This window comes from Cavia porcellus, unplaced genomic scaffold (assembly GCF_034190915.1).
Source record: "Cavia porcellus strain 051 isolate PalLab524CR breed Dunkin Hartley unplaced genomic scaffold, mCavPor4.1 scaffold_4, whole genome shotgun sequence".
In the NCBI taxonomy this organism is placed as follows: Eukaryota; Metazoa; Chordata; class Mammalia; order Rodentia; family Caviidae; genus Cavia; species Cavia porcellus.
In genome coordinates, this window is record NW_026947487.1 from 21,125,807 (window position 1) to 21,152,005 (window position 26,199).

Genomic DNA, 26,199 nt, shown 5'->3' on the forward strand with positions numbered 1-26,199 from the left:
CCTGTACTCTTCCTGCATCAGCTTCCTGAGTTCTGGGATTATAGGTATGTGCCACCTTGCCTGGCTCATAAATTTTTATTTCTAATTTTATATCTATTAAGACTAAAATTGAAGCAGGCATGGTAGTGCACACCTGTAAGCCTAGCACTTGGGAGGCTGAGGCAGGAGGATTGTTACAAGTTCAAGAGGAGCCTGGGCTCAAGGCCAGCATTAACGACATAAAGAGACCCTGACTAAGAAGACAAAAAGAAAGAAAAAGAAAAATTCTTCCATGCCTTTTTGATTATTTTAGAATTTAATACTGAGTATTTAGAATTTAACACTGTACCTCTTTAAAGATGAGTGCAACTTTGATGTAATTTTAAGTATCTATGGATTTTATCAAAAAACTGTTTAACATAAGCAAGCAGAAATCTTCTGCTATTGTTTTTGTTGTGGTTGTTGTCATTTTCCTATTGTTGTTGTTTGTTTGTTTGCTTCTTGATTTTTTTTTTTTTTATCGGTACCGGGGATCAAACTCATGACCATGCGCTTGCAAGACAGGTGCTTATGCCACTGAGCTAAATCCCCAGACCCTCTTCTTGATTCTTCCTTTTTTTTTCTCTGTAAATAAAAAAATGAGAAAGTAAAGCAATGAAATAAAATGAGAAATCCAAAGTAACTGCATGAAAAAAAAAATCTGTTACAAATTTTTGCTGATTACTTGCAAAATCAATTAAAGCACATTTATATTTGCATTCAAAACATTCCACAGGTTATCTCTTTCTAAATGCAAATTCCTCTTTGTGATCTCTCTTCAGCTTTTTTTCTGCAGTAGATTATGAAAATATAACTGTTTGGTTAAATTGTATATAGTTATATAGTTTCCTAGCACAAGGTGTTGGAGAGTTGTAGCTACCCTTGGTGGTTTTGATTGGAAAATCAATTTTATCATCACTGACAGTTCCAATTAATCCTCACTGGTGGGCTGGCAATTTAGCTCAGTGGCATAAGTGCCTGCCTTGCAAGCATGTGGTCATGAGTTTGATCCCTGGTACCGATAAAAAAAAAAAAAAAATCAAGAAGCAAACAAACAAACAACAACCAGTGTGATTGTTGACAGTACAGCAGTTGTTACTCCGCTAGTAGTTTTGATTTGTATATAAATATATTTTTCTATGTTTCCTAGAAGAATAATCATTTTTTCGATTTATTTTTGTTTTGATGTTTGACAGGGTCTAACTAGCTGTGTGGTTCAGGCTGGGCTTGTACTCACCACAACCCTCCTGCCTCAGCCTCCCAAGTGCCGGGATGACAGGAGTGTGCCACTGTACCTGGCTCAGGTTTTCCATGTTGTGTATGTGGTTAGCTTTCTCTACATGCGTGGTGAACTTGTCTTCTCTAGAAGTTGTGCCACTAACCTGCCAACAACTGGGTACCAAGGTAAGGCATGAAGAGCTGGGATCGGTAGTAGCACTGTCCTCACACACTTCCCTTATGATCAGTGCTAACAAGGTGTTTCCTGGGTTGTGCTCGCACCCCCCACAGCCGGCCTGCAGCCCGTCTGGCATCTGGCAGGCCTCAGACAGTGATTGGCTCCCTGCTGCCCATTGTGATGCTGTGGATGAGGCCTCCCAGGGTTCTAAGAGCAGTCCAGTCACTGTTTCAGCCCAGGGTTTTCACTTAGCTTCGCTGTCTTGTTTGGAGCCAGAATTCAAACACTGTTCAGTTAAACTACAGGACGCTGGCCTCTGACTCAGTTCAAGGCATTTATATTTATGCCATTTTTGTCTGCCTTATTAACAAAGTGAAAAAAAGCAGTCTCCATCTCCCAAAAAGGTAAAACTCCACTTTGTTTTTTGATATATTATTGTTCTAAGATTAGATAAATTACATTTAGGATTAAGTACATAAGGGGAGCTTTGTGAAGAAGTTTATGAAGGACACGTTTAACCCAAAACTATATATAAAATTTATTTCTTAAGAACTAGAGGTACAAACAGTACAAAAATAGAAGACCAAGTTCTTTTCTTTTTTTTTTTTTTTTTTTTTATATGTGTGTGAGCTCTTTTCTTTCTTTCTTTCTTTCTTTCTTTCTTTCTTTCTTTCTTTCTTTCTTTCTTTCTTTCTTTCTTTCTTTCTTGTGGTACTGGAAGTCGAACTCAAGACCTCATAGTGCCAGGCAGGCTGCTGAGCTGTCTCCCGGCCTAAGCAGCCCCCACCCACATCCACCCAGTTGTGACCTGAGCTGTTTTCTTATTAAGACATCTTTTCAGTTTATTCAAAAAATGAGATCTTGTAAAATTAAATATTTTAACTGCATATTTAAATTGCATGTTTTTCATCACAAGGCAATGAACAGAGCATATTTTCCTCCCATCTCTTAATCTTTTGAATCAAAATGCTTCTAATTCTGGCTAATCTCAAATAGAAGCTTCTATTTATTTTTATTTTGTCAATGACTTCATGTATGCCTTCAAATTGTTATTAATAAAAAAATAAAAAGATTAAAAGTGTGAACTATTATTATTAGTCTTTTTGAGACTAATAATAGGGTTTCACTATGCAGTTCAGGCTGGCCTTGAGCTCACTTTGTAAACCAGGATGGCCCTGAACTCTGCAACAATCCTCCTGCTTTAGCCTCCCAAGGGGCTGGGATTACTGGCACTGGCCAACATGCTCAGCTGTGAACTTTTTTTTTTTTTGGTCTTTTTGAGGCAGGGTCTCCCTGTACAGTTCAGGATGGCCTTGAGCTCACTTTGTAGCCCAGGCTGTTCTGGATCTTGCAATGATCCTCCTGCCTCAGCCTCCAGAGTGCTGGGATTACAGGCGTGAGCCACCACGCCCCTCTAGCTGTGAAACCTTTTAGAGGACAATAATTATCTCTCTCCTAAATGACTCAGATTCTAATTGGACACTCAATGGATATAAAAGCTACTTTAAATTAAATCATCTTACCCCAGAGAAGAGTACACTCCCTTATCGAAATTATCAAAACTTATTTCTCTAATCTCGGGTTCTTTTGTGGCCCATTGTCACCTGGGGATCTGATTCTGACTGTCCCGGAGTGGAACACGGTGTGGCTACTCTCCCAGTCAAGGCAAATGAGATTTAGTGGGCTGCTCCTCCTGATCTCCCACTCTCCAAACTCTTGCTGAGGTTTTCGACAACTGCCTGCCTTCCTTTCGCCAAGCTTGCGTGAACATCGCCCCTGTGATTGCCTCATACTTGCCGCATCTCATCATTCAGAAGCTATTTATCTATTTTTTCCATGGCCTCCTTCAACCCCCACCCCAGGGCTGGATGCCTGCTCAGCCCCCACACATTCAGGCGTATTCATTCCCGTAAAGATAGTGACACTTAGGGTTTATTCTAAGACTAAATCTGTGTTGCCAGTGACTAAGGGCTTAAGCATGCACACTGCTTCTTCGCTTGCTTACCCTCCTACCTAACTGGACTGCTCCACATTTTTCTTTCTTTCCCGCAGAATCTCCTGTTTTGGCACCGCGCAGTTAACACACCACTGCCAGGCTGCTAATTGATTTTTGAAACCTGACGTTTGTTTTTTGTTTTCTCCCATCTTCCCTTAATGGTACAGCACTACTAAGCAGGAAGGAATGCAAAGAACTAGAAAGTTCAAAGTAATTGAGGATCTGTCCATTCACACTGTCTGGCTTCATGCCAGCATAGAACCTGGAACATTCGAAAAATAGTTATCAAGTTTTAACCCTTTTGCTAAGTCAAGGAAGGAGGTTTGTGGCTGTAGCGTTTGTGTGAAGAGCAACAGCGAGGGAGCTTGGTTGGGCATGTCCTTTATATGTTCAGAGCCGCATGGCGAACACCTCAGAAAAGGATCACTTTCCAATTGCCATGCAATTGTACGGGGCTAAACTGGTTATTTTCTGTGAGACTGCAGAGTTTGGTATTTCAAAGAAACAGTGCTTAATAGTGACAGCCTTAGTTCATGAGTCTTTATGCCAGAGATGAAATTTAAATTAAAGAGAATTTAATTTTTAAAAATTGTAAATGCATTAGTTTTGTGGCCAAAGGCAGGTTCATATCTGTATTCATCTAAGAAAAATAGAAATGAGAAAGAAATTAACAAGGTTATAAAAATATGTCATCAAAAGCTTATCAAATAATTGTGTGTTTTATTTACTTTGTTGTGCTTCTAAAAATGCACACTTTTTATAAATGAAAATATGTTAACAACTAGTGTGAAATTTAGAAGCCTTTCCAGGGAAAGAAATCGATCTCATCGCAGTAAAAATTTGGGTGGAAATACAGGCCATTGAAACTGAGCTACAGATAGTGAACTATTTAAAAGCAAACTAACTTAAAAGCAAATTAAAATACAGATAGATACCAAGTTGTGCCACCTCCGAGGTTTGGGTTAAAGTCAAAACTGCACAAAAATTCTATTAAGAATCTCTGTATTACATGATCAAGCGATCTTGTTATCAACATTAAAAAAGTCTTCAGAAGATCAGTGTTTTAAAAAACTACATTAAATCTCATACCAATTTCTCGAACTTGTTTTTTAAGCTGTTTAATTACACGGTTAGGTTTAATATTAGAGAAAATTGAGCTAGCTTTTTAAAGATGAAAACGGGCAGCCTGAGAGTGTTTACTTAGAAAAAAAATTGCAAAAATAGTTTTGAAATAAATAGTACTTTGGTATCATGAAAGTAGTCATCAGCCGTTGTCTGAAAGCAGCGATCACAGCTATAAAAATGAATCATGTAGTAACAAGAAAGGAAGGAAAAAGTCTGTTTGACGACATAATTTTACCTTTTCTAAAATAAATACATCTAATATTTTACGTGATTATTAACTCGTCCACAGGTGGAAAAAGAGACCCATACCTTTGACAGATGTAGTCTTTGAAGGGAACTCTTTGCTAAGGACCTTTAAAAGCTGCTTCACTCGGAGGCGGTGAGAAAACTGCTGTCCACGTACAGTGTCTAATGCTGTAGTGTGCTGTCAACATATGCACGTACGGAGTAATATTCCAGGCATTTTTATTACAGTTTATTGTTCCGGCTTCCCAATAAGCCAGATAAAATCATGTACAAGAACATTAAGGATTAAGGAAAGTGGTTTCCTTTCGTGATTACTGGTAAAAACTCACTCTTCCATTATAACAACGTAGTAAGTGGATGGTGATATATTTGTCTTTTGCTTTTCACAAACTTGGATTCCTACTTTGCAAAGGTGCTGAGTATCTAAGGTTTGCTGGCTTCCGTGGTTGTCTTTTCGTAGGAAAAGGTGTCACGGTACTAGGTAAATGTGCTATGTTTCTCTTCTGTAAATAGTATTAAACTCCATTTTCCCGTGCTAGCAAAAAATAAGTCAAAGATGTAATGTCTATTTAAATACACATTAGGGCTAGTCGTTAGTGCTTAAATTAGATTCCACACTTTGGCTAGAATCGACATGGTTTAAATATTAAAAACTTCAAGACCTCCCCCCCATGAGAAGCGGGCTGAGTGTGGAAACTTCTAGTCGTTAAATACTGAAGGGGTGGGTTGGGGGCCAGCCTTGCTTGCAAGGACTTAGAAAAATGCTTGCCAGTGAACCCTTTTGCAGGGCACACCGAATTTGCTTTGCTACGTGGGTACATTCACTCTTGAAGATACATAAGAGACAAGAGCTGTTTTAAACTTGTTTATTATACCGCCCCTAGTTTTCGGCTCGAGACAAGTACATTTTGTATATTTAAAAATACACGTTCATTAAACCAGCCGCTGAAAACCTCAGCGCCCCCACCTAGCCAGCCGCCTTCTGGGTTTCAGCTTCTGAGTTTCAGGTCCTTGCACAACACCTACGACGTGCAATACTCTTTTTCGCCCTAATCCTGTTTGGGAACAGTCCGAGGCGATCTCCCTCCGCGTCTCCACCCCTCATTCCCCCTCTTCCTAGATTCCATCCGCTGCTCTCCTTCCCTCCGCCCCCGGCTCCGCCAGCCAGATCTGTCAGAGAACTTGTGTACAAACTGCGCGGCCGCCCTGCGCGCGAAGCTCGTGGCCCGAGGGGTGCGGTCAGCCCTGCAGGGGCGGAGCCCCGGGAGAGCTTCTCTCTTCTCATAGGCTGGCCGTTTCGAGTTTGCGGTCCTCGAGGCCTCGGGATTGGTGGAGGCGCCGTCACTCAGCCTGAGGGAGCCCGCCCCCCCTGAGTTGGGTGAAATAGAGGCGGGCGTCAAGTGTCAGTAGTCGCGGGGCAGGTACGCGCGCTCGCAGCTCGCTCGTGGAGGTCTGCACCGGCGAGAGCGGGCTCGGGCGAGGAGAGAGCGCGCTGGGGCGGGGCGGGAGAAAGTGGCCGCTGGAGGACACTAGCACTGACGCGTGGCGGAGCGGAAGAGTTTTGCTTTTGGTCCGCGCCTTCGAAGACTGACTGCTTCGGGTCGAGGGGTCTCCCCGGACCCTCCCCGCCTCCGCCCGCGGCCCCGCGCCGAGCTCGCCCGCCCCAGCCAGCGTGGGCCAGGTGAAGAGCGCGCCCGATCCGCGCCCCGCGCCCGGAGCCGCGCCCTCGAGGGTCCCCATGGCCACGCGGGTGCTGACCATGAGCGCCCGCCTGGGCCCCGCGCCCCAGCCGCCGGCCGCCCAGGACGAGCCCGTGTTCGCGCAGCTTAAGCCCGTGCTGGGTGCCGCGAACCCGGCCCGCGACGCAGCGCTCTTCCCCGGCGAGGAGCTGAAGCACCCGCACCACCACGCGCCGGCGCCGCCCGCCGCTGGCCCGCGGCTGCCCCCGGAGGAACTGGTCCAGGTAGGGAGCCGCTGCCGCCGCTGCCGCCGCCTCCCGGGCGTGTCCTGCCGCTGCGACGCGCGGGCGACAGGGGCCGCTCCAGGCCGGGCGCGCGTCGGGGCGCACGGGGACCGCGCTCGGCCGGGAGCAGACTGGGGGCGGGCGGGGCGCCGGGACGGTGCCGGGAGCTGCGCGCTCCCGCACGGGGGCGGCTCCTGCGTGGGAGCGGTGGGACCTGAGCGTCCAGCTCCACGGAAATGCTGCCGCGCCTTCAGCCCCCTCCCCCTCCAGGCCGGGCCCCCTGCACCCTCCCCTGCCCTCCGGTTCCCTCCCCTTCCCTTCTCCTGGCGGGTTCGGGTGCCGCGCGGGTTAGGGTGCTGGGGAGAGGGTGCATACTTCGGGCCTCCCCTTGCTTTCGAAGCGATTGCGGGTCCGCGTTTGGGAAACGAGTGGATTAGGAGTAGTCGGTGGTACTGGGGGCGCTTGTTTTTCCCTTAAAAAGGAAGGCGGAGAGAGGCCAGGGTGTTGTTTTCTCTGTGCGCGTAAATGTCCTCCCGAGCCGCGCCGAGAGCTGGCAGTTGGCTTCTACACTTGCCCGGCAGCCGAATTAGAGCAACCGCCTGTTTCTTTCGCCCACGCACGGAGTCATATAGCCCAGAAAAAACTTCCCGGGACTTTTAGCTTGTCCCAAGGAAAGAAAAAAAAATTGGAAACATACCCACATGCAAACAGCTGGAAGAGCTAAAATCAGAAACCACTAACCGCCGCGGGAGCGCAGTGCGCGAAAGGGGTTAGTTGGGTTTATTTCAAGACGCCCAGTTTCACAGCACCTCGGTCGCCTTGGTGTGTTGTGTGTTTGCTGCCCATCACCTACCCCGAGAGGGCTGCTGGTGCCTGCCGGGTCTTGAGTGGACATTGGCGTTTGTCAGAGCTGTGACTCACAGGACGGTAGCGTTTATTTGTATTTTTAAATCGTGTTTATCCGAGAAATCCCGGCCCCCATCCACACCGTACAATCTGAATGGTTTGAAGTCCCAGTTGAAACGCTTTGGGAGTATTCGCTGATGACAGTGCCAGGTTATTTGTGAGCCGTTCCCTCTAATGGAGTTTTGTTTTTCTTTTTTGAAATTCCCTTTTCCATGTTAAGAAATAGGAGAAAAATTCAGTCAAGGGGAGAAAATAACTTTGAAAAGACTGAGGCAGCTTGTTGCAAGCCGCTCTAGGTCCTCGAATGGAAAAATCACAGTTTGTGGACTGTTTGGTTATTTCAATTTGGCAATGTTCTGCTTAGGAAACACAAGAGGATAAGGGATGACGGAGCTTTTTACAGAGTAAGGGGGAATGTAGCACGGGCTCACTGAGATGAATATGTGATAAATGTATTGCTGGTGACTGCCAGCATACAGCAGCCTGTCCCACCCACTGGTTTCTTAGCACCAGTCTACCAAAGGAGTGATTTTCCCTAAGGTAATTAAAGATCTGTTTTAGATAGGAATATGAATAGGAACATTACATTATCGTATTAACCAATTACTGAATCTCCTGATTACATCAACATTTAGATCAAACGTTGAATGTGAAATCGTTTTTGTTTCAGTGGATACTGTGTTTTGCTGAAAACATTGTATTTAAGTTTTGAACTGCAAGGGGGAAGTCACTGAAATAGCCAAATAATATTTTATATTAGCTCTTTCAGAAATATCTAGCCAAGGCAAAAAACCAAAACCAGACCAAACAAAAAACCTTTTTAAAGGCTTGCACAGCTTTAAAAAATTTTTTTAAGAAAACAAAGCATGTTAAATTTAACTGAGCAGAGTTGAGACAGTTTGGCAATACTTTGATACTGTAGTCTGCCTCTAAACTTGACTGCTTGTACAGAGTGATACTTATTGCATCAGAAAGGAATATATTTTGTTTGCCATTTTTCTCCCCTTGATTTGCCTCTTTCTTGGCTTGATTTGATAAAACTTGAGCAGTTTTATCAAAGATATATTATGCAGACTTTCATAGGCTTTTGGTAAAACAGTAATTACACAATCGACAAAATAAACATGGTCTGCTTACAAGTAGCACCTATGAGTTTGCTCTAGTACTTTATGCGGGGCTTGTTGGGGGGAATTTTTTAGTTTGTGTTTTCTTCCTGAGATATGTCAGATAGATCATAAATGTTTGTATCTCTTCTTTTTCAGACAAGATGTGAAATGGAGAAGTATCTGACTCCCCAGCTTCCTCCAGTTCCAATAATTCCAGAGCATAAAAAGTATAGACGAGACAGTGCCTCAGTGGTAGACCAGTTCTTCACTGACAGTGAAGGGTTACCGTACAGTATCAACATGAACGTCTTCCTGCCTGACATCACTCACCTGAGAACTGGCCTCTACAAATCCCAGAGAGCGTGCGTAACACACATCAAGACAGAACCTGTTACCATTTTCAGCCACCAGAGTGAAACGACTGCCCCTCCCCCTCCTCCTCCTCCAGCCCCGACCCAGGCCCTGCCCGAGTTCACCAGTATATTCAGCTCACACCAGACCGCAGCTCCAGAGGTGAACAACATTTTCATCAAACAAGAACTTCCTACACCAGATCTTCACCTCTCTGTCCCTCCCCAGCAGGGCCACCTGTACCAGCTCCTGAACACACCGGATCTAGACATGCCCACTTCTACAAACCAGACAGCGGTCATGGACACCCTTAATGTTTCCATGTCGGCCGCCATGGCAGGTCTTAACACACACACCGCTGCTGTTCCGCAGACTGCGGTGAAGCAGTTCCAGGCCATGCCCCCTTGCACGTACACCATGCCAAGTCAGTTCCTCCCCCAGCAGGCCACTTACTTTCCCCCGTCACCACCAAGCTCAGAGCCGGGAAGTCCCGATAGACAAGCAGAGATGCTCCAGAATCTAACCCCACCTCCATCCTACGCTGCTACAATTGCTTCTAAACTGGCGATCCACAACCCAAATTTACCTGCCACCCTGCCAGTTAACCCGCCAAACATCCAGCCTGTCAGATACAACAGACGAAGTAACCCGGATTTGGAGAAACGCCGAATCCACTACTGCGATTACCCTGGTACGTGTTCCTCTCCTCAGTTGCAGCACCCACAGTGTGTGTGTATGAGAGGTGTGTGTGTGTGCTTGCTTCTTTTTCTGCAGCCTTAGCCTTTGCATTTGCATAGAAAAGCTGTACCTGACAGTGAGAAAATAAATTCACCCACTTTTTTGTTCTTCTCATATACCATTTGAGTACTTTACCCAGCAGGTAATGAACATTTCATCTGTGTTGCTTATATTACGTATTAGAAAAAATGGCCAAAACATTCTAGGAGAAGTTGCCTTGGACTATTTCCTCTTGAATATTAAAATTTTAATTTCATTTAGTTACTTGAGGTTACTGTAATGAACTGCAGTTTTAAATTCTAGATGAAGTGCTGTGGAAAGAGACCATTGGTACTGTCCATAGGTAAAGAGTGTCCACAGGACTGATGGAACAGTGGTTCTGATAGTAGTTCTCATTCTTGGGATATGTGACCCAAAATACAAATTGGTGACAGCAACAAATATTCTCCCTGTTGCTGTTATAAGCTAGTTTATGGTTGATGCAGGGCTATTGTCTGTGGTACCTGATATGGCATGACATGCTAAGTGAAAAAAATGAGAAATACAGATTTACAGAAAGTTAGAGTCATTTGGGATATAGTGGCTTAGTATTGTCAGCTCTGCATCTCTTAAAATTAACATAGCCAGATGTGGCACATGCCTGTAGTCCCAGTACTCAGCACTGTGGAGGAGGATCACCACAAGTTTCAGAGCACCGTGGACTGCAGAGTGAGTTCAAGGTCAGCCTGCACTATATAGCGAGACCCTGTCTCAAAAATAAATAAATAAATAAATAAAACCATTTAGTATAATAGCTCTTAAATCACTGAAGTATACATTACTAGTAAAAAGAACTTACTGGAATATAAATAGACATTCTCCACTTGTCGCTTGGCTCAATTACCTGTGTTCTTTCCTGCTGAGTGATTTTTGAAACAAATCACTTTATGCCTTTAATCAGATAATGGGGAGAGCTCTTTAAGATTTTTAAGACTGTAACTTCAAATATTTCATCCAGCATGAAATTTCTTCCGTAAAGCCAGATTTTAAACACTGAATCATCAAATGTAATGATTTCAAAAGAATCTCAATGACAAGCCCTTCTTCCTCCTCTCTTTTATTTTAGGTTGCACAAAAGTTTATACAAAGTCTTCTCATTTAAAAGCTCACCTGAGGACTCATACTGGTATGTAATTTTCTTAAATCTGTGAGTTGTGTAAATAGTATAAGTGGTATTCATCCTTTTAAAAGCTAGTGCATGTTTGATCTCTCCTTTCTTCTGTCAACTTTTATTTTTTAATGGCCTACCTTTTCAGCACTGGCTTGGCTCAAAATGCAGCTCCCTGAGAAAGTCTGGTTCCAGGAAGGCTGAAGCTCGCTTGCAGAGGTCTTGTCCTGTCACCTCTCAATGAATTAATTACCCAAAAACATAAACAACAGTGTTTACTAATGGGCTTTTAAAAACCTTTAATGGTGATGCTATTCATGTCTTAGAAAAGAAAATGTCTCCCTCCGGAAGTAAATCATTTTGCTTCAAAAAAGCCATTTTAAACACATGAAAACTTAGATTTAGCACGCACAGCGTAACTGCTTAATAATACTTTATGTTTGAATACCCTGTTTAAAGTATTTGTGTTGATACATTTTCTGTGCTAGATGAGCGGTCTCAAATTGAAGAGTACTAAAATCAGGGGGTGAAAATAAGTTATGGTTTAAGTTATTCTGTCCCCAGACTATACTTGATACATATATTTGAGGCTTAATCTTTATTCTACTTTATATTTCATCCTTGTTCAAAACAGAATTTTAAATTTAGCCTCTTTAATTTTATAAGTGTTTTGTTAAATTCATAGCAATCACTTTTAGAAGCTTTTTAATTTCAAAACTTTCAGAACCCGTTTCATGATGCACGCTTTATTAAAAGGCTCCACATACCTGTAATATTTTCAAATATATAGATGATTAGTTACTATTTGTAATTTTCTTTAAAGAATAACCCTAAGGGTAAGGTCTTATATAAACTGATTATACTTTTTTCCTCAATAAATACAGCCTTACCTAAAGTTCAAAGAATAAGTTTGCTAATAAAAGCAGTGACCTAGCAAAATGTATTATTCCATCATTGCTATGGAAACCAAAGTATTCAACAGTTCCTTTGAATGGGTTGTTGGATTAGTGTGAGGACTTGAATCTCCCCAGGCTAGATGTTACTATGGAAATTGAGTTTTGATAAATGAAGTAGTTATCTCTAACTGCTGCATTAAAAAGTAAAAGCCTTTGAACAAAGGTCAGGGCTGAGATACAGCTCTGAGGGATATGGTTGCAGACATTTTGTATGCATGTAGGGAAGCATTGCTTGATATCACGATGATAAACACTGCTGTTAAAATCCAAATAGTGTTGGCACAAATGTGGTAGGTAATGGGGCTTTTTGAGAAACTGGTTTTTAAAGAAAAGTTATCTCCTGCATTTATCTATAAAATGAAAGGGCTGTTTTGGCTTGAGTTTGTTAGATGTAGGCAAATTGATTATATAAAAGGAAAGATCCTACATAAGCAACTCAAGGCAGAAATTGTTTTTAGTTAAGCACACATGAAAAAAGCGTATAATAAAATTCAACCTAAAGTTTTTAAAATACAAATGACAAGTGCTAGAAAAGTACTACATATAGAAATCCTAAACTATTCTCTTACAGCCTATATATTGTGCCAAAGAAATACTGCAAATGAGTTTTTACCTGAAGTTTTGATTAAGGCGAGGTGGAAATAGCTTAGAAAATTTGAATTGTGTTTTTTTCTCTTGGAAGTCCTTGAAACTGGAGATAACAAGGAAGGGCGTACATTTTCATGAGGCTAAAGTCTGCTAATAAAAGAAGAGTACAATCACATAGAACGATGTTCATCAACTGCTTATTGCAGGGATGTAGTCAGGCCATATCTGAGTAGCCTTTCAACCCTTGTCAAGGTTTAGTGCTCTGAATGCTTGTACCTAGGATTCTGGAACTTGACCTGCTGGCAGAGAAATTTAATAGTGGGCTGTCTGAACAATACTCACACTAATAAAAAGCAAACGAAAGGGGACCTAGGCCTTGTGTGAATCTCGTGCATCAACTTTTTCACCCGATCATAAACAACTGGCCCCCAACATCTAATGAGTGAGACCATATAATCTGGTTTAATAAAGTTTTGTTTGATAGTCTTTCAAATGCCCTGGGAGGGTTTGTACCCGACTTGCTCATCTGGCTAAACCCGTTCTTGGGTAATCATAGAGCATTGAGGTTGTTTTCTCTTCATTTCTGGTTTCTAGACAATGCCTTTTAAAATTACGTGTGCTCTCTCACTGCCTTCCCCACACCCCACCCGTTGGAGGTTCTCAGTGAATGTGTCCGGAGCCAGCAGAGGCTTGTGTTTCTTGCCCCCCACCCCGCCTTTTAAAGGCTTACATAGATGAGGCAGTTTTTCTAAGTAACTTCTTGTTTTGTTTCTTTTTATCCTCCTGCTTCCCACATGGACAATTAAGGAACTTTAAAAACTATATGACAGTGTTGATCTTGTATTTGATGACAAAAGACACTATTCTTTACATGATTGCAGTTTTGTAGGCAGAGTTTGAAGCACCCTAGCATTTCTTTGGAAAATAATTGTAATTGCTTTAAAATGTCAAGTTACTATATGGTTGAAAACTGATTTAAGCAATTCAAGCAACCTACATCTGAGTTCTGTTTAATTACACATTCTGGATTTTTAGAATTGTAAAAGATTCTTTGAAGTACTTAGGTTTCAAATTGAACCTAAGCAAATAAAATAGTCTTTCCAAAGCATAACTTTTTTTTTTAGAAACAGGGATTTGGTGTGTAGCTCAGCCTGGCCTTGGACTCCTGATTCTCCTTCCTCAACCTCTCAGGTGCTGGGGTTACAGTTGGGCACCACCATACCTGGGTTTTGTTTTTGTTTTTAAATTTGGGATCAGTTTTTTAAATCACAAGTATCATGGCATTCCAGATTTCTAAGTTCGTATACTCAATTAATTTCTTTCAAAGCATACATAAATAACCCAAAGCTCTGCCTTCTTTGTATGAGCAGGCAGAATGCCCAGAACATAATTTGCCTCTGTTCTAGGGAATAAAATCTCATCCCTGTGTGTCCATACAGGAGACGCAGTATGCTGGTGGGGTCCTCTATGTGGGTGGGTGTTGCAGGCTGTTTGTAACGTGTGTGTGTGTGTGTGTGTGTGTGTGTGTTACCACGGTCTCCTTTAGACGTAATTACGACAGTTTTGGCTGCTTCTCAACAACAGTATCAGTATGTGATACATTTTCAAATCAAAACTTGTACTCTCAGTAAATGGGGAGGGGAGGATGGGCTAAAGGGAGAGGAGGGGAATGACGAGAAAAGAGAAGCAAGTTATATCATGTTTAGGTACAAATTCTCCATGATGAATGTGATCATTGTATATACCTAAGATGTACCAATAAACTCTGATAGGAAACTGCAAAAGAATTACTTTTAACAGCATTTCAGAGAACATTCTGTAGACGTCTTTGCGTGTATACTACAGCTGTACCTACTGCTGTTATTCTGAAATTGCTGCCTGCACACTGAAAAATTCATAATCGTTCTGCTCGTGTGAATCAGCGTGACTGACAGCAGCTCACAGGTTTTGTGCATGCGTGCGGGCCCTGCTGTCTCAGGCCTGCGAGACAAGTACTCTGCCACGGAGCAACGCGCTGGCCCATTTTCCTTAATTCTGTAGTGAAGGTTTACGTCATTTTTCATCTCCAGCTTTGTGGAATGTGGGAAAGTAGAAGTGCCTCAAAGAGAAATCTGCTCAACATGTACGCTGGCTTAAGCCGCCCTCAGACTGAGGCCCCAGGTACTCTGTTCTGCGAGCCACAGGTTGACAGCTTGAAACACTGCCACAGCAGTGCAAACAGAAACATAGCAGGCGCACAAAGTAGACTTTTTTTTTTTGAGTAAACCACTCTATTCAAGATGCTCTGCAAGAAAGAATTCCACATTAAGTCTTGGGAAGGACTTTTAGCCTAAGTCTCTTTTTTTTTTTTTTTTGTCTTTTTTATTTTTATCGGTACCGGGGATCAAACTCACGACCGCCTGCTTGCAAGGCAGGTGCTTATGCCACTGAGCTAAATCCCCAGCCCCCTAAGTCTCATTTTAAAGGGGTGAATTTCTGCGTTTTTCCTTTCTTACACACGCTTTCTTTCCCTATGACATAAGTAAGCTGTTGCTGTATATATAATTTAAAATATATAATCTCTTCTTGAAATTTTACTTTCCAGTTGGATACTAAATCCTTAGAGGCTGGTGTGTTGGTGTGCGTGCTTATAATTCCAGCACTCTCCCAGGCTGAGGCAGGAAAGTCCCAGATACAAGTTCAGTCCCTGAATATTTAGTAATCAAGAACTGTCTAAAAAAAGGGTGAGGATGTAACTCAGAGAAGGTCCTGGATAAATTTCTTAGATTTTGGTTTAAAAACAACATTGATAACAAGGATTTTTTATTACAAGCAGTTTGCCATTAAAGGAAAACATTTTGAATGTTCTGAATGTAAGTTATTAGATTTTTGTTTTGTTTTTGGTGGAGCTATGGAGGAGTGAAAAACTATAAAAAGTATAGGAAGCATTTTATTTAAGGCCTTCATAGATGGAGATTGTACAATCTGAATCTTGTATAAATGAATATTGCTTTTGTGTATAACCTTTTTTATAGGGAGAGATAATATAGTATTGCGTGTTTAAAAACTACACTGGATGCTGGGCCCTGGGCTTGGTGGTACACTCCTGTAATGCCAGCACTCAGGAGTCTGAGGCAGGAGGATTGCTGTGAGATCAAGGTTAGCTAGTTAGCCAAGGCTGTGTAGGAAGTTCATGCCCAGCTTGAAGTAGAAAAATGTATCTCATTTAGCATTTACTGTATCGGTATGACTAGTTACCATTCCTTAAAATTACTTTCAGTATATTTTCACTTGCAACTTTGAATTTTCTTTTTCTTTTTTTCTTTTTTTGGTACTGGGGATCAAACTTGCAACGTCATGCTTGCCAGGCAGGTGCTTTTTTATGCTGCTGAGCTAAATTCAGCCCTGAATATTATTTTCTATATTGACGGGTTTAGGCTTATAAGAAAGAGTTAAAAAAGTAGCTTGAGAGACTTGCTTGTTCAGACCCCAGGAAAGGCATTTGTGAGCATGAAAGAAAGCTCAGAAATAATTTCTTTTTAATGACTCACTGGGAAGATTAAACTTTGCTTCTGGTACTTGTTCTTTCATCTGAAAAACATTTACATAGGAAATTGATCAAACATTGGTTTGAGATGATAAAGCTTATCAAAGGTTGAGAAGTATAATTAGATTCAGCAAGCATGTTTTAACTGAATACAAATCTCCTCTTAACCCTTTTTTTTTTGAATTAGTGGAGAAGGGAGAAGATTGTTCATAAGTAGATTAAGTAGATTTGCTGAAATTGAGATAGAAACAATCAACTGTGACGTCAAAGGAATGTGTTTTTAAAGTAATAATTTAATGACCCAAGAATGGTACTTTAGCAGGTATTTTTAGTTCTGTAGAGTGCAATAGTTTACCCGATGACCTACATCTTTTCTGATGAAAGATTAGTAATGGCCTTACTTGGGTAAAGGATCTGAGAAGTAGCCTTCCTGTGATGCCAGCCTGCATTTATATTCTAGGGTGTCTACCTATGACTTTCACTTAGAAACATCTACAGCAGAAGTGGAGGAATAAATTTCCCTTTAGGCTGCTTTATAAGAAGGCAGCTAATGCTCAGGGCCACAGGTTTTGTGCAAATAAAAAGAAAAGCTACCTCGAGCTCATTCCGTGCTAAGCAGATAGGACTTCATATGTATATCTTGGCTAAACTTTTAAAGCAAGGGCGGAAGTACTTCATCGACATCTTACTTTCTAAGGTAGCTTGGGCTCTTGTTACAAACTGCGTCTGAGGGTTGTGTTTTTGTGAGGAGCCCCAAGCGCTGCTGGTGTTTGGTTTCCTGAGGCCACAGTGCTGAGATGGCTTGGTGGAGCTTGCTGCGCACATCGGGGCCCCTTCCCACCTGCTGACCCCACTCCACACGCCAAGAGAGAACCCTGCACTGCCTTGGAGCAGCACCTGAGAGCTTCTTGCTTTAGCCCAGTTCTTTAAAAGCATTTGTATAGGCTTTTATTTTTTATTTAATTTGTTGTCTTCTTGAGACAGTCTCGCTATGCAGTTCAGGCTGGCCTTGAGCTCACTTTGTAGCCCAGGCTGGTCTCCAACTCAAAAACGGTCTTTCTGCCTCAGCCTTCCGAGTGCGAGTGCTGGGATTACCGGAGTAAGCCACCACGCCCAGCTTGTATAGGCTTTTAAAAAACAATTACTAAGCGATTTCTTCTAAAGAGGCCTAGGCACACTTCACCTGCATACACCTGTAGCCACATCACCCCTCCTCAATGGTCCCAGGTGGGGGAAGCCCACCCTTTCTCTGGTTTTCTACAAAAGTGGTAACCTTATTTATTTATTTTTGTTTTTTAGGGTTTTTTTTGAGACAGTCCAGCTATACAATTCAGGCTGGGCTTGGGCTCCCTTTGTAGCCCAGGCTGGTCTCAGATTGGCAAGAATTCTCGTGTCTCAGCCTCCTTGAGTGCTAGGATTACAGGCGTGTGCCACCATGCCCAGCTCGCTTCCCTCCTTTTCATGATGAAAACCAGTTAGGTGGCATAAGCGCCTGCCTTGCAAGCAGGCAGTCATGAGTTCGATGAAAGGAAAAAGACAAAAAAAAAATTGTGTAGAAAACCAGTTTTGGCCGAACACAGTTATTTCAGGGAAGTGTAGGGCAAGTGTGGCACAGCAGGGTTGGAGACATATGCCCATGATCCAAAGACAAAAGCAGCTGGCAGAAGGCTTCACACAGCAGTGCATGTGAAAGTGAAAGTCAGGGGCTCAAAAATGGGTGCCATGTTTTTCTTTTTTTATAACGGTCTCGTTAGTGATAGTGTTGAATTTGCTAGGTGGCCCAGGTTGGCCTCTCAACAATCATCCTGCCTCAACCTCCCACGTGCTGGGATTAGAGGCGTGTGCCACCATGCACAGTTTAAAATAGGTGTTTTTGTTTGTGTGCTTTGTATTTTGAGACAAGGTCATTACTTCTGTAGGCCTTGAACTCAACCACCTTGCCTCACCTTTCCTGAGCATCGGGATTATAGGCGTTCACCACCACTCCCAGCTTTTTTTTATTCCTGAGATTGAACCCAAGGCCAGGTGAATTTAAGCGTGTGCTCTACTACTGAGTTGCCCCATAGACTATTTCAAAATAAATTTAAGTGTCTGGGATACAGAGAATTAGAACTCTTGGTTATAGTTTTTTAGAAGAGGTAAGATGAATTGGATTTTTGTTTTTTTGGGGGTTTCTGAGACAGAGTCTTGCTATGTAGTTCAGGCTGATCCTGAACTCACTACATTGCCCAGGCTGGTTTTGAACTCAGCAGTCCTGCTTCAGCCTCCTAAGTGTTGAGATCACAAGTATACCCCACCAGGCCTTTTTGAGACAAGTTCTCAGTTTGCAGTGGAGGCTGGCCTTAAAGTAGTCACTTTACTTGTGACTGCTGGGATGATGGGCATATACTACCACGCCCTGCTGATGAATTGGATTTTAATGCAAACCATAAACTGATAGATCCCTGGTATCACTGATAGTAAACTTAGATTTCTTACTGGAAGAACTTTCTTAGGAAATCCACCACACCCACTTTTATCCTTTTATTCCCTCAAAGTGGGTGCATTACAAACAGGATTATTGTGTCCAGTAAGTATTCGATATTTGCAAATGTTTTTTAAAGCGGTGGTGGTACTGGGAACTGAACCCAAGGCCTTTGCATTGAGCCAACCCTTTATTTTCTTAGTAACTTTGCCCAGGCTAGACTCCTTCCCTGGCCTCCCCAAGGCTGGGTCCCCTTCACTGGTGGCCCCACTCTTCCAAATGTGGGAGATCAGTCTCACGGAACCTTGCGCCTGCCAGGCAGATGCTTATGCCACTGAGCTAAATCCCCAGCCCTCAAGTGGAAACTTACTAGCATAGATATATAAAAATAAGAATCAGTGAGCTAAATCATCACCTTACTTGATCACTTTCCTCAGGTACCTGGACATTATTTTTCCACTGGTTTTTTTTTTTTTAGAGTTCTTAATTTTTCCTTTTTGGTTATTAGAAACAAATTGACATACTAAATTCTGTAAGTCTGTCTTGGTGGGGAAAAAACCTGTTACTGTACTTAAGTTCTTTGAGATCAGAGAGCAAGTCTTGTTTTGCAAGGTTTTCAGTATAAGTTATGTTATCTGTAGTAAGCCTTGGGTCAAATTCTGATGGTATTTATTTAGTCATTGTGTTTGAGACTGTTTTGTTCTGCAGTTCAAGACTCACTTTGTAGCTTAGGCTGTCAATCTCACAGCAGTCCTCCTGCCTCAGCCTCCTGAGTGCTAAGATTACAGGCATGCACTCAGCTTCTGTTGGTTTTTAGCTTCTATTTTCATATGTAATTGATTCATCTTTTGCCATCAGGAAGCAGATAATGCAGATTTCATGTAATAAGCTCTAAAAAGTGATTTACTGTAACTTACTGTAACTACAGCAGTGTTTCCTTGTGTGACTTTTCTTAAAAGAGTATATATAGTGTTCTTGAGAAAGGCCTTGGTGTGAGTATACAGTGTGCTCAGAGCAGAGAAGCCTCCAGTTCCAGGGTGGCAGGTTCAGAAGTTGTATTTTTTCTCTTCATCACAGTAAGAAAGATGTGTTGGTTTTTGTGCAGTAGTTTTAAATATGAACATTTTCTGCCTCACTGAAAATCACCTGATCTGGGAGAAAGGACACTCACTGTGGTCTTGGGCCAGGACCCCTGGGGCTCCTTGCAGGACTAGGAACTTTGTTTGACTACTGACCATGAGGGATGCTGTGAGCTGAGAAGCTGTTACTTATCCTGCACAAGTGGCTTAGGCTCTGAGTACATTTGCAAAGTACCTGTGTTCTTTGTATCATTCAGAGCAAACGGGAGTTTGCTAATGGGAGACTTAAGTGGGACCTTAAGGAAAAGAGGCAGGCAGAATCCTGCTGCTGGGCCCAGGCCCTTCCCCCTCCAGGGAGCCCTGGAGGGTGGCCTGGGTGGGTGCTTGTCCCTTTCATTGGTTCAAAGGCCTGAATAAAATGTTAATGGCTTATCAGTATGGATAGTATGAGTGTTTAACTTGGATACTTTTCCCAAGATTAGGAATTATCAGCAAACTATTTTTATTCGTTCCAAGGAGAATAAAAAATGCAAACTTTATTTGAGGTGAAAGCTGAAGGCTTTCCATGCTGCACTGATTTGTCACATTTTTCTCTTTGCCTTTGGAAAGTTTCACATTAACAGCATGAGAACTTAAAAATACAGCTGATGTTGAAAGAGCTTCACTAAATATTTTAAATTGGTGGTGTTGGAAAGGGATTCTGTAAAAATCCAATTAAACTTTTGAAAGCTCTGTCCTGTTGAAATATAATGTGAAGGAAGTCAGTTTGGTTTCCCAGAAGTACTGCGCATGGTGTTTTTGGCTGAGGAAGAAAGGCTTAAAGTCTGCCGTTTGGCCAGAAATTGGGTACCAGCTTCCTCCACAATGTTTTCCTTGCACAGTGCTGACACTTGAGCAAGTCCCACAGAAACTGCCTCAAGTGGGCAGAGCTGTCCCTGCCTTTAGCGAAAGACTGGCCCCTGTAAGTTGCACTCCAGACACTGGCAGCATTCTTGCTTGACCAATCTATAGATGTGCATACATTGAGAGCAAAAGCCCCAAATGTTTTAGGAACTTTAGTGGCTACTGTATTTCAGCCAATCAGTAGAGTAAACTTTAAAACATATTAGTGCAGTTTATTGCTGTGTAGCCAATAAAAATAGTGAACAAAAAGACTCTAGTGTCCCTTATTTCTTAAGTAAACTCTGAAAATACAGTTCTGCTATTTAATTATTAAAGTTAACAAAATAGAATGACTTCTTTTAAAATCAGACCTCTCTGGGAAGTTTTTTTTTTTTTGCTTCAGACACAAGAAGTAACCTTTTCCCATTAAATGATAGTATTTAACTGGTATATTTGCTTCTGCGATTTATTTCCATGAGGAGCGAAACCAAACAAACAATTTTGTGCAAAATTGTTTCTTCTATTTGGTTATAAATGCAAAATACTCCTGATACTGAAATGTTTTTATGTATCCAACAGTTATGTAAATGTAAGTGAAAGAAAGTTGATTTATTTCTTAATTTAGGTTTGAGTGTTTGGCTTTCATCTCTAATTAGTATCTTTTGTGAGAAAAAGAAAATACCCAGAATAGAGATGCACAGCTCATAAACGAGCCTTGGGTCAGAGCCAGGAGAGAGAAGAGCCTGGATGTATAGCATGGAAGGGGAGACGGGATCCCGAGAAATGAACAGGACCAGTTGTGTGGGGCCTGCCCGGTCTGTATCTTGTACCTGGCACTGTAGGGGGACTATGGTCTAAAGCTGTGGAGACTTCAGGCATTTGGACCATGTCTGTTACAATTCAGATTCAGTAGTCCTGCAGTTCCCTAAATATGGTACTGCTAAATTAAGCAGAAAGGTTCTTCAATTTCATTGGAAAAGAAAGCTTTTCCAAGGTTCTCTGAGAAAAAAGCATTTTTATTTATTTGTATGTATGTGTGTGGTTTTTTTTTTTTTTTTTTTTTTTTTTAAACAGTCTTCTCACTGCTATGCAGTTCGGGCTGTCCTTGAGCTCACTTTGTAGCTCAGGCTGGTCTTGAACTTGCAGCAATCTTTCCGCCTCACCTGGGTAAAAAATTATTTTAAAAAGGAATTCAGGGAAAATTCATCCATCTGAACACCCAGCTGTACACTCACAGGGCTTTAAGATGCCCCCCTTTCCCCTTTGAGTGTTACTAAGGTTGAACCCAGGGCCTTTGCACTGAGCTATTTCCCCAGTGCTTTATTTTTATTTTGAGACAGGGTCTTGCTCAGATGTGAAGTTACCCTGATGGAATTCTCAACTATAGGATCCTCCTGCCTCAGCTTTCCATAGAGTGCTGGGATTTGGGACATGCATCTCCTGAGCCAGCTTCTTGGTGAAACAGAAAACAAAAACTAAATGCACATATCAGCGAATAGAGTTGTCTTGTGGTTGTTTCTTTTCTTTTCTTTTTTTTTTTTTTTTTTGTGGTTGTTTCATAGTCTGACTCTTAACCAATGTGAACTTATCAGCACCAGACTTTGTGGATAAGGGATTTATAAATGTCCCTTAATATGCATAAAGTTTTAAAAAAACCATTCCATTTTAAGCCAGGCATGGTGGTGCATACCTGTAATCCCAGCACCCAGAGGCTGGGGCAGGAGCATGGCCACAAGGTTGAGTCCAGCCTGAGCAACACATCAACTTCAGGGTCAGCGTAGGCTGCCAAGAGAGGTGTGTTTCCTTTTACCTCCCCCTCAAAAAAAAAAAAAGCCATTCGGTTTTTAAACAGTCTTGTCTTCCTTAATCCATGAATGGGCTGTGGATTTATGTGCTAGAGGGATTTAAGGGAGTGAGACTGATGTTGATGCCGGTGTGTGGGTGTCTGACCTCAGCAGACCACCTCATCCTTGTGTTGCTCTCACAGGTGAAAAGCCCTACAAGTGCACGTGGGAAGGCTGCGACTGGCGATTCGCGCGGTCGGACGAGCTCACGCGCCACTACCGCAAGCACACGGGCGCCAAGCCCTTCCAGTGCGCCGTCTGCAACCGCAGCTTCTCGCGCTCCGACCACCTGGCGCTGCACATGAAGAGGCACCAGAACTGACCGCCGGGCCAGCTGTCAGCCACCCGCTGCTCTCTCCGTGAGAAAGAAAGAAAAAAACTGGAAATGTATATTTTGTATATGTGACAAAACAGGGAATACATTGTATCAATACCAAAGTGTTTGGTCATTTTAAGAATCTGGAATGCTTGCTGTGGTGTACATGGTTTCCCTCAATCAAGCAGGTTTCATCTCATGCCAGGCAGCCGCATCTGGACGAGGGGAGGCTGGGGTGAGGGGTGCATGGTGCTCGGTGGACACCGGCCTGACTGTGAAGGTGGCAAGTGCCAGGAGAGGAATGGATTGATGTGTGTGTCGAGATTTTCCTTGACGTGGCATAGGTTTTGTCAGGATGAGGTAATTCCTTAGGTACCCAGCGAACCCAGCAATTCTCAAATAGCCATTGAACAAATGTTTTTTCTCTTTAAATATATATAAGTTGCCTATATTTGCTATTTGAAATTTTGTAAATATGCAAATCAGCTTTATAGGTTTATTAGAAGTTTTTAAGGATTCTTTTGGGGATAATCATACTGCTTTTGAAAATAACCATGGATACATTAACAGTTAGAATTTGTGGTGAGATACCTCTCAACATTACCAAATTCGTTTCTTTAGAGGGAAAGAATAATCATTCAAATGAACTTTAAAAAAGCAAATTACATGCACTGATTAAAGTAGGGTTATTTTAAATATAAGAGTTTTATATGAATTGTAAACTGAAGAGCTTAAAGATGGTTACAATATACAAAAAGTGAAACCTCTTACAATAAGCTAAACAGTATCATTTTAAAAAAGGACTTAATAGTTTCACATATGACAATGCTGAACTTAAGATGCAGTTTTCATATACTGAGCTGTTCGCTTGTGCAGTACTGTTGGTTAAATGACAGTTTATGTGGATTTTGCATGTAATATACAGTGAGACACAGTAATTTGACCTAAATTACAGTGAAGTTTAGTTAATCTGTTAATACTGACTCATTGTCTGCCTTTAAGTATCAATGGTATGTTGGAAACTTAAAGAAGCAAGAGCTACATATATGCAATATAAACTAGTAATGTGATGCTGATGCTGTTAACCAAAGGGCAGAATAATAAGCAAAATGCCAAAAGGGGTCTTAATTGAAATGAAAATTTAATTTTGTTTTTAAAATATTGTTTATCTTTATTTATTTTGTGGTAATATAGCAAGTTTTTTTTTAGAAAAACAATTTTCATAACTTGATAAATTATAGTTTTGTTTGTTAGAAAAGTTGCTCTAAAAATGTGTAAATACATGACAAATGGTGTAAATAATTTTGTAAGAGGCTTAAAATGTTTATACGTGGAAACATACCTACATAAAAAGCATAAATTGGTTGCTGTTTTGCTTCTTTTTCCCTTATTTTTGTATTGTGGTCATTTCCTATGCAAATAATGGAGCAAACAGCTGTATAGTTGTAGAATTTTTTGAGAGAATGAGATGTTTATATATTAATGACAATTTTTTTTGGAAAATAAAAAGTGCCTAAAAGTGTTTTGGTGTGCCTTTTTTTTCTTTACCTGCAATACCAAGGATAGTTTGCAAATTCTATTCCTAAAACTGAATTGATTAAAGAAAAACCAGTTCCCAGATATTCTTAGGCAAACCATGAAGAAAGAATACTTACCGTTAAGATACAGACTGAACTAGGAAGATGACAAATTGGGCCCAGCATGGGGATTTAGCAATTTAGAGCCTGTCTCAAAAAAATTCATTTATTTGATGAAAAGCAAGAAGGGACGTAAGAATCATGAACATGTGTTTCTGCCCACTTCCCATACTCGTTGACCCATTCAGTACTATTCACTAAAAACAACTTGTATGTGTTAATTTTGTGATTTTATTCTCAGGTAAGCAAAAGCTTTGGATTTCCATTTTTTCTTTTTGGAAGATGGTTGAACGTTTAGTTAAATGGTTTTTCTCCATTGCTGGGGGTCACATTCTGAGCAAGTGTTAACACCACCTACACTGTTCCCTAATAAAAGTGGATTACTTTCCGTAGTAACCCTTTGTCTTGGCTTTTCAATGCAAGGAACTGGGGCTCCCCGAGAAATGACTGATTGTGGACATGGAGTAGCAAACAAATTATTCCTGGAATATCTTATAATGCCAGGAAGTGAGGTGATTAAAACAACAATGCTAGAGCTATGACATGTAAAAGCAACAAAAAGTAAAGTTGGGTTACAACCTTAACTATGAAATAGCTCCATGTGCATACTGATATATGTAAAGAACTGAAATAAAAGTGTACAGCACAATTCCAAGCAATTTCTGTAGGTAGATGCTGCACCCTCAAGAAGATGGGAGCCCACGCTGACCTGCCCAGCTTGTCTGCAGGTAGTGAGGTGAGCTTTCTAGGGAGCAACGTCAGCTCAGTGGAGAAGTCTGCCGACACCCCTGGCCTGCTGATCAACATCCACCTCGACATGGGGAGGTCACGCTGAAAGTCTGTACCTCGAAAAGGACAGGGTGAACGCAATCTTCAGTGCAATCAGGGAACCCAGATCTCACCCTGGAGGGCTTTTCTACGAAGTCCTTGACTGGTGTTCAAACCTTCCCTAGTCCTAAAAAGCCAAAATCGGAAGCAATCACAGCCCAAAGAAGCTTGAACAGGTGTGAGAGGAAACCCTGAGCAGACCTGAGGCAAGTCAGGAGCTTAGAAAATGGACCTGTGTTTGTTCATTGGTTGTGACAAATGGGGTCACACTAATACACACGGTCAATAGGAGAAACAGCCTGGGGTTACAGGAATTGTATTATCTTTGTACTAATGCTGTAACTCTGAAACAAGAATCTTTTCAACGATGAGGAACGATCACTTATTCTCACAGTAGTTGTGGGAGGGGTTTCTGATGTTCTCACATCTAAAGTGGAAATTGTGGTTGTGTCATTTGGCTCGGTTAGCGAACCCGACCTCACTCATTCCCAGGCTTCCAAGTAATCTAATGGAAAAATATTCCCTGTGAACTTCTCATTCTTTCATGGAGCAAAAATAAGACAAAACCCCCTTTTCTTTGGTTTAAATTGACTTTTAGAGGTTGAAATTAAAAATCAAGGCTAGAGGCTTTGGAAAGCAAAAACACTTCTATAGGTCTGGAAACCAGCCGGTGACCTGTGAGTATCCAGTTGAAGTTGGTACGTTGTATCAGTTCAGTGTTCTTGTGCCTATAAACCTCGCTCCCGCTTGGATTCCCAGTATTTAACTGTATTCCGCTTCCTAAACACTTCCTGTAATCAGCATCCTGCACCACAGCGCACCACCGAGCTTCCAGGTAGTGCCTGGTCCTGGTCGTCCCCTCACTGCTACCCTGTTTGTCAGCTACCTGTTCAAAACCTGGTCCGCCAGAAGCTCGGTTTGGACTCTGGCTTCATGAGCTGCATTCACTAGAGCTGCTTTTGTGTTTGGAGACTCAATACTTTCGCACTGAGTTATTCCAGTTTTCATTGGGAACCTTACGTTTTTCTTCCTCAGCCTGTCAGCCTTGGAGGAGAGCATCACTTTATTGTTACAATCCGCCTGTTCT

The 26,199-nt window shown here is 41.9% G+C and overlaps 1 protein-coding gene and 1 long non-coding RNA gene across 3 annotated transcripts; one reads left to right on the forward strand and one right to left on the reverse strand.

Moving 5' to 3' along the window:
• Positions 1–276: 276 nt before the first annotated feature.
• On the reverse strand, positions 277–4,950 carry LOC134475666 (uncharacterized). Its single transcript, XR_010046848.1, has 2 exons — positions 4,845–4,950; positions 277–603 (listed from the first exon to the last, which is right to left on the reverse strand). It is a non-coding gene; the product is annotated as an uncharacterized LOC134475666 (long non-coding RNA).
• Positions 1,447–24,169, forward strand: Klf5 (KLF transcription factor 5). Of its 2 annotated transcripts, none has more exons than XM_063246834.1 (4): positions 1,447–1,818; positions 8,913–9,798; positions 10,951–11,010; positions 22,475–24,169. In XM_063246834.1, the coding sequence occupies exons 2-4, from the start codon at positions 8,925–8,927 to the stop codon at positions 22,651–22,653; spliced, it is 1,113 nt and encodes a 370-aa protein (XP_063102904.1). In that variant the 5' UTR covers positions 1,447–1,818; positions 8,913–8,924; the 3' UTR covers positions 22,654–24,169. The 2 variants fall into 2 exon arrangements, with proteins under 2 accessions (XP_063102904.1, XP_063102903.1); XM_063246833.1 differs by lacking the exon at positions 1,447–1,818 and adding an exon at positions 6,179–6,744.
• The last annotated feature ends 2,030 nt before the right edge of the window (positions 24,170–26,199 follow it).

Excerpts from the sequence above, each read along its gene's own strand:
- Klf5 (XM_063246833.1), top strand. The coding sequence starts at position 6,520 with ATGGCCACGCGGGTGCTGACCATGAGCGCCCGCCTGGGCCCCGCGCCC. Across the intron at positions 9,799-10,950 it reads CCACTACTGCGATTACCCTG|GTTGCACAAAAGTTTATACA; the intron begins GTACGTGTTCCT and ends CTTTTATTTTAG. Across the intron at positions 11,011-22,474 it reads TCACCTGAGGACTCATACTG|GTGAAAAGCCCTACAAGTGC; the intron begins GTATGTAATTTT and ends TTGCTCTCACAG.